The sequence below is a fragment of the Haliotis rufescens genome, unplaced genomic scaffold (assembly GCF_023055435.1).
Source record: "Haliotis rufescens isolate VD_foot unplaced genomic scaffold, xgHalRufe1.0.p SCAF_5, whole genome shotgun sequence".
NCBI classification, from domain to species: Eukaryota; Metazoa; Mollusca; class Gastropoda; order Lepetellida; family Haliotidae; genus Haliotis; species Haliotis rufescens.
The window spans coordinates 563595-572223 of NW_025964223.1; the positions used below are offsets into that span (position 1 = coordinate 563595).

The 8629-nt window shown below is 43.7% G+C and overlaps 1 protein-coding gene across 1 annotated transcript; it reads right to left on the reverse strand.

Moving 5' to 3' along the window:
- Positions 1-341: 341 nt before the first annotated feature.
- LOC124111844 lies at positions 342-8052 on the reverse strand. The gene is made up of 4 exons (XM_046471698.2): positions 7764-8052; positions 5270-5585; positions 2911-3822; positions 342-835 (listed from the first exon to the last, which is right to left on the reverse strand). Exons 1-4 carry the CDS (start codon positions 8000-8002, stop codon positions 734-736), a joined length of 1569 nt encoding a protein of 522 aa, XP_046327654.1. The 5' UTR covers positions 8003-8052; the 3' UTR covers positions 342-733.
- Between the last annotated feature and the right edge of the window lie 577 nt (positions 8053-8629).

The window sequence follows — 8629 nt, forward strand, 5'->3', positions numbered from 1 at the left end:
GCAGCAAAACAGCTCATCAACACAGTGTCATCGTGTGAATCCACAGATGATATTCCCCCACAACTATTTTTGTGACATGTATTTATTACTAAAATCGTGTGCATGAAAAACAACAACGTTCTGACAAAAACAGATCGTGACTCTCCATTCATCAGTATGTCACAGACGCTTGAACAACGTAATAACTGCAGCTTACATCCACACACAAGCATGATCAGCGTGTTGGTCTTTATTAAATATGACCACAGGTGATAACATGGAGGGTCCTATGCTATCACACAGTACACTTCTGTTTCTACATGAATAAGCTCGGATACGAGCAGCGACAGCAACTAATGAAGTGTTTACAAAAATAATTTATTTTCATCGGTCCTGATTTTACTACATGCAATATGAACAGAGGCAATATGCATATGGTTTGACATACATATTTCCTCTAAACTGACACTAATGGCGTGGTCTAGATCTAACGGAACGTGGACATGCATACATATTACCACACGACTGACACAAGGAAGGCCGTACAGACAAGACGGCGTGACCTAGGGTCTCGTAAACAAGGCACAAAGCCAGTTTGTCCCAGTAGATAACCGACAAAACGATACTACATGTCCCAGTTTCTGTTCCTTAACAGTCATCATATCAGGTCGGATCGCTGTCTGAATACGACTGGTTACTGAGCAGCATATTAATGCCGAGGGCGTGGTGATGGGGCACGGAGAGATGCCATCCTTCAGTCGTGTTCCCCTCGGTGTTTGGATTCTGTGAGTTTCTTCGTTTTCAGGTCATCTATGAAAGCATCCACTTTTTGTTGGCAGTCGTATGTGTCCTGTTCCTGAACATTAAAAATAACACCTTAAAATACAAAATTCAACATAGTTCATATGTAATATAGCAGTCGGTTACATTATTGGAAATGTATATGGAGAAATACCGTTATGAGGGGCGGTGGGGTAGCCTAGTGGTTAAAGCGTTAGCTCGTCACGCCGAAGTCCCGGGTTCGATTCCCGACATGGGTACAATGTGTGAAGCCCATGTCTGGTGTCCCCCGCTGTGATATTGCAGGAATATTGCTAAAAGTGGCCTAAAACCATACTCACTCACTCACTCACTCACATCTCGCTTGTGATTCTGTGTGCATCGTCATTGCCGTCTGCATTTTACACAGCATAGTTTATGTCATGTCTTGTGATCATTACAACTGATTAACATGGATAAGGTTATATCATTTGTAGGTGACATGATGTGAAGTGAGGTGAGGTTTAACTTTTGCACGTCTGTACGTGTGTGTGCGTCGCTGCTTGTACTAATCCAGACCAATGCCGGTTTCAGAGTGCTACTCCACAAAGATACTAGGGTGTGTGAAAATCTGAAATCTATATTTGACTAAATGGAAGCACGAGTACAGCATACACCTGGAGCTTCATTATAACGAGGAGGATTGGAAACACATGTGTACAACATACATCTGGAGCTTCATTATAACGAGGAGGAATGGAAACACACGAGTACAGCATACAGATGGAGCTTCATTATAACGAGGAGGAATGGAAACACACGAGTACAGCATACAACTGGAGCTTCATTATAACGAGGAGGAATGGAAACACATGAGTACAACATACATCTGGAGCTTCATTATAACGAGGAGGAATGGAAACACACGAGAACAGCATACACCTGGAGCTTCATTATAACGAGGAGGAATGGAAACACACGAGTACAGCATACACCTAGAGCTTCATTATAACGAGGAGGAATGGAAACACACGAGTACAGCATACACCTAGAGCTTCATTATAACGAGGAGGATTGGAAACACACGAGTACAACATACAGCTGGAGCTTCATTATAACGAGGAGGAATGGAAACACACGAGTACAGCATACAACTGGAGCTTCATTATAACGAGTAGGAATGGAAACACACGAGTACAGCATACAACTGGAGCTTCATTATAACGAGGAGGATTGGGCTGGAGATCCTCACACTCTGATTGAATATATTTGCAATCTCCCGGACAAATTTACCAAACTGAAATGTTAATCAATAAAAAACTTAGATGGAATCAAGGCAGTGCGGGGCTGTTGTTCGGCCTTCGAAAATTTAGTTTCTATGCAGAGCTACAAATTCCTGTGAGCCAAATAACACTTTACGAATAACTTTCAGTCTGCCTCAATGACACATAAGTCATGTGGAGCGCCATGTGACGATTCGTCACAACTTACACAGCCCATTCAAGATATTGCATATGATTTTCATCTGTTTCATTTTTTACACGTCCACATATCTAGATAAACATATGTCATAGAATGGTTAACTTTCATTGAGAAAATATCCTAAATCATGAAAAACTATTTCCATTTGCGTAGAGCTAGCGATACGGTCACTTTGATGTGTAAAAATGTATTGTCATGCAGTTGTAGTTACATGTCTATATAATTATGCAAAACAATATGTAAAGCGCCCCCAAATACGTGCATGAGTCCGTTCTATTCTGATTTCTGAAAAAGCGCGTTTGTTTACAAACAAAAGTCCGGTCACATGATATGCAAATTAGCCTGTGGCAGTGGTGTTATGCTAAATCAACTATGCGCCGGAGTGCGTGAACAATGAGGAAAGTAGTCCGTCATAATCTGACCTTAGGTCATCACCATGGAGTAGCCAATCACGGATCTGGATTTCGATTTCATTCAATGTTTGATACCAGTTATCTCAAATCGGGTTCTCATCCACAGGTGTGTAAGAGATACGGGTATCCTACGACAATCGACAATGGATATGCATAATAACGACAAACGACATGCACTATTTCGGCCAGAGTTAAGTCGAAAGATTGGCGCGGACACCAGAATAGTTAATGGTCGGTACCAATGCATACTTGCTACATACAAACTGTTTATACAAACCACTTGAGATCTGAGCATCTGCATTCTCGAGTCCTTCTGTAGTGGTGACAAGAATCTACGTAGACTTGACGTGGAACCCACGGTAGATGAGACAACCCTTCTGCTAGTATTGGACTGGGTTCCGTCCTGACGACTCTCCTGTAACTTGCTGGACGCCCTGCCGGTTGTGTGAGACTGGGTTCCGTCTAAACGCCTCCCCGATAACACCCTGGGCGTCATGCCGCTTGCGTGGGACTGGGTTCCGTCTAAGTGCCTCCCTGATACGTTGGACGTCATGCTGCTTGTGTGAGACTGGGTTCCGTCTCGGCGCCTCCTTGGTGACGTGTTGGACGTCAAGCTGCTGCTGTTCTTGAACACGATGGAGCTCCCATGTCGCCTGGGAAGTGTTTTGGCGGACCCTCTGCTGGAATCTCCTGGCAACCCGCCAGACCAATCTCTGACCATTGACTCTCTACTTTGCTGGGTCTGTTCTATGAGTCTGAGGCTGGACTTGGCGGAGATGGTGGGGCTCGCGACAAAGCAGCCTGAAGGTGCGATATGCCATCTTTCCTTCGTGATGCCCTTGCCATTGGATTTGAGGAACTCGTTTCCGACATGCCTCAGCTTAAACTGACACGCAAGGCATTTTGAATTTTTCGACACTGTCGGTTTGAATCGGGAGCCAAGGAACTGACTGCCAGGCAGTTTTTCCAGTCTGTACTGCTGTTCTGGGTCGTAAGCGTAGTTTGCCGACGTCCGGTTCAGACACGACTCGAAGATTTCGCCGGAGTGTGAGTGGGCCCGGAGGAAATTGTGTTTAGACGAAACAGTTTCGTCGTCAGAGATTGTGGACTTGTCCGACTGAGAGATGAGCTGGGCCTCAAGCTGCATTATTACCCTTTCCAGCTCTTCTATTTCATGGCTGTAATCAATCTGGAAGTACAATAAACAACCTCGCCATTATTGTCATCATTGGATAGACAGCGCCACATCTGTGCTCTTTGGGTTCACCAAAGTGGCATAAACACCAAGGACCAGCATCAGTTTGGACTTCTTCTCACATAAAGGGGGCACGGGTGGCCCAGTCGTCCAAGGAGCCGCGATTCGCTGTGCAGAGTTGCGTCCCTTGGGCACGCCAGAAACTATGATTGTGGGTTTGAATCCCGGTTCGCCCCGAATATGTTTCTAGGTTTGTCAGCACCATACCCGTGCTCGTGGGTTTAACCAAAGTGGTAAACGTCTGAGACCTGCATCACTTCGAAACAGACACGCCGTGATATACAGTTAAAAGCGGCGTTAAATCCAACTCACTCACTCTCACGTAAAGCTGACACTTCGGTGTACACTGAAATAGTGTTCGAGGCGACGTGAAACCATACTCACATGGACCTGAATTCCGTCTGTAGCACAGTACACAGTGTTGGTTTTACAAGGTAAGGTGTTAAATCCTGAAAGGCATTTAGAAGTGATACACGTAAGGAAGAGAATATATGGATGTCAACTTCTTTATCGTGAGTGAGTGAGTGAGTATGGTTTTACGCCGCTTTTAGCAATATTCCAGCAATATCACGGCGGGGGACACCAGAAATGGGCTTCACACAATGTACCCATGTCGGGAATCGAACCCGGGTCTTCGGCGTGACGAGCGAACGCTTTAACCACTAGGCTACCCGACCGCCCCTCTTTATCGTGAGGAACACAACGTATCGAAGTATATACTTACGCCTTCATCGGGTGAATTAAGGTCATTCCGCTGATGAAGGAGTGAGTATAACCTCCGAAACGTTGTGTTCCTCATATAAAGAAGTTGACATCCGTAAATCCTCTTCGTTAGGTCCTGTCGTGTTAAAAGAGAGTGGCTGCACTGGTACCGCTATGTTGTGGTTGAAACAAACCATTTTACTACGTCGACATATATTTTGAAGAAAGGTTCATTCTTTTTCCTAACACTGACAGTGTCCAAATGCTTTTCTTTCTGTCCTTTTTCAGAGCTATATTGTGGTTGATATTATAACTAAACGACATATTTCTGTTATCCTCAATAACAATGAGCACAATCTTAACATAACCGGTCGGTACTCTGACACACACCATGCAGTCGCATGGATATACAATTTCTTAGATATTCATGAGGAAATGCAAAATGCATCTCTTAACAAACCTCACGCAACATCGACTATCAGAGGGCTACCTGCTATTCCAGGCCAATACAAAACGTCAACGCCAGAGAATAACCAGTCTCGATTATCCGCCCAAAATATTTCAATGGGTGTAAACCGCAAAGTAGCGGTGAAATTTATATGAATGGATCACTGAAGATCAGTGATATGACACCAGGTGTTCGGTTTAGTCATGCAATAACACGGGGAGACAACCCTACCTCTTCATACCCCGGGTCACGGGGAGTGTTCTCTTCAGTTATTTCATCTTCCAGTTTGTCATCATCGACGTTGCCGCCGTCATCATCTCTCCACCTGCCGTCCCTCCTGTCTGTAGCTGAGAGCCGCGACGTCACGGATGTCCTGGAGTCTACGACGTCCCTGTCGGGCGCCATGACCCCCGACTTCGGATCGCCATTTGCATGGAACCGGAAGCCAGGTGGCAGCTTCTTCTGGTCGATGACCTCGGAGAAACTCTTGACGGATGAGGAGGTGGATAATAAGGAGGAACATGACGGGTCCTTAATGTTGACATACCTGATGGGAAAAGATATACACTACATTGTCAAAGATGTTTTATGTTTTGAAATTGAGGGTCAGACAAAACTGAGACACGTCTTGTGTCACAAATATTGAAGTAATGAAATGTTAAAACAAAGTGTAATATTTATTTGAATATCACAGGCGAGTTCTCCTGACATGATAATAATGTAATCACAGTATATAATTGCAATGCTCTGTTAGTATTATATTTGATAGGCTTGATACGTGATTGTGTTTGCCTGGTCCAGACATGATTATTTGCAGTCCTCACTGACATACGTGTGGCCGGAATAGTGCTGCCTAACAAGACCTTGTAGAATATGATGATGATGGATGAGTATGGTTTTAGCAATATCCAAGCAATATCACGGCGGGGGACACCAGAAATGGGCTTCACACATTGTACCCATGTCGGGAATCGAACCCGGGTCTTCGGCGTGAAGAGCGAACGCTTTAACCACTAAGCTACCCGACCGCCCTTGTAGAATATGAACACAATTGGAAATGCATTCTGAGGGAGCTTTATAAGCATAGAGGAAAGTTCAGTATTCGGATTAATGATGAAATTAATATATTCTCACAGTGAGGTGTTTTTGACGTTCAATGAATGAACGAAAGCACATTTAATGGTGATGGAGGGAATCACATGAACACGGCAACTGACATGACATCTAAAGTCCAGTTACTTCTTTTGAAGCTGCTGGAGTGATTGGATTTGTATGTGAACTGGTATGTTTCTTGTGTTTTATGAATTTATGGTTTTATTTTACACATGCCCACTGATACATGACACTAATATCTTCTATAGAACACAAACAACTGATTCCCCACATAACGTAAAGAGAATCACAGGTTGTACATAATTATATGCCGATGTCTCACTCCGCCGTACGTGAAGAAACAAATTAAGTCAAGCGGGTTGATGTGCTAGCATCGAGCATAACTATTACTTCAATGCGAATTGTGTATCTTCTCTCACAAGGACATAGGGTTGCATGAGAGAATTCCACATTCATATTTACTAACCCTACACGTTCATCTTAAATCCAACCAAAATATGTAATTATTATGAATAGTGATTCTCAAATCACTATTATATATGATGTATCCATGAACCTTGGGATTCCGGGTGAGGACTGGTCCTTTTGAAGCTTGTCGACTGAATGGATTAGGTGGTCAGACTTAGTGACTTGGCAGATTGCGTGTCATCGGACCCCGACGGCGGAGATCGTTGCTCATCAGTATCAACAAGAAAAAGGTTGATACGATGGGATGTAAGTCAGCGTTCCACCCGATCCCGTTAGTCGACTCTTACGATAAGCATGGGGTGCCTTAAATGACAGCGGATGATATCACAGAACAGATAATTTCCCGCAGAATTCAAAACTAAGAAGTATATTTGTGTGTCTGGTGTATTTTGATTTTTTCGACTTCAAAGTAAGGGTTAAAAAGAGGGGAACACATCATACGGGGGTCTGTATTGATAACTTCTGCATTCTGCATTGCATAAATAGTGATTGGGTTGTTGAAATCAAATACACTACGCGTCAATTACGTTTGCAATTGATCGTGTTTAAGTTTCACAAGATAGATAAGCATTGAGAAGATGGTCTAAGAATATTTTACTTCTATAATTTTGGACACGAAGGGTCCCAACGTTGTGTGTCAGGGGAACAGGCCAGGGTCGGTATATTGGACCGGTATATTCGTCTTCAAATGATCGTGTATTTGCGTTACAAGACTTATAGGGGATGTGAGGGGGTCAAAGGGGGCATGAATGACATGAAGGATGGTTATCAAGGACAGTGGCCGACATGACAGTAACCGGTACGTCTCCCTGTAACAAACTAAGGTACACATAATTTGTTGTGCGTGCGTGCGTGCGTGTGTGTGTATGTGTGTATGTGTGTGTGTTTTTGACATCATGAACATCGATTCACGCAATTCAGATACGATGACATGCATCGACCAAGTCAGCGAGTCTGACCACCCGATCCCGTATGTCGCCTCTTATGACAGCACAGTCGTTTTTCTACGGCAAGCAAGGGTTGGTGAAGACCTATTCTAACCGGGTCTTCACGGGTCAGGTACACATAAGGTACTGGGGTACGCAAGTATCAAACCAGTGTAAATCGTTTGTATCAACTGTTTCAACATGGTAGCCTCACAAACCTTGACGATAAAGAATTCTGTAAAACTCTTTGTTCCCTGGACTTTTCCGACAACTTCTTGAATTTCTGTTTATCAAGCTCTTCCAACTTCTGTAGGAGCTTTACGAGTTCAACTGCATTTTGGGGACATTCAATCAATTTAGCATCAAAATAAACAGGACCGAGTTTTACTTTCAGATCTTGAAGGGTTTTTGAAGGAGCCAAGAATTCTCTCTTCCTGCACGGAAAAACTACACTCATTTCATTCCGCGATGAGTCTTACTCATCATTAGCTCAACATACAACTGTTAACAAACAGGAAATACACATTTGTGACGTCAGGATCACTATGCATTACGTCACGCGTGTCAAATGACAACAATGCTACACTATGACGTCATCTGATTGTTTTCACTAGGAACACGCTGGTTCCCGGATCTGTCTGCACGTCGACAAGTCACGCAAGTTATATATTGGGATAAATTTATGAAGAGACGGGGCCCATCGGTGATGGGTAAGTTTCGAGGGCAAGTTCTAATCTCCAAAAATGATTGATTGACTGAGTATGGTTTTACGCCGCTTTGAGGAATATTCCAGCAGAATATTAAGGCGGAGGACACCAGAAATTGCCTTCACACCGTGTATCCATGTGGGGAATCGAACCCGGGCCTTCGGCGTGACGGGCGAACGCTTTAACCACTAGACTACCCACCACACCCTCCAGAAATGACAAAAATATGCCAACTCAATCTATTCAGCTGTAAAAAATCAACAGGAAGCTTATTTTCTTAATATGACAGTTTCCCATCTATCATACTATATCTATCATCAGGTATGACATGGCATTTTTAAATTACAAGAGCTGGCGCACTCCCAGGAAAATGTGAA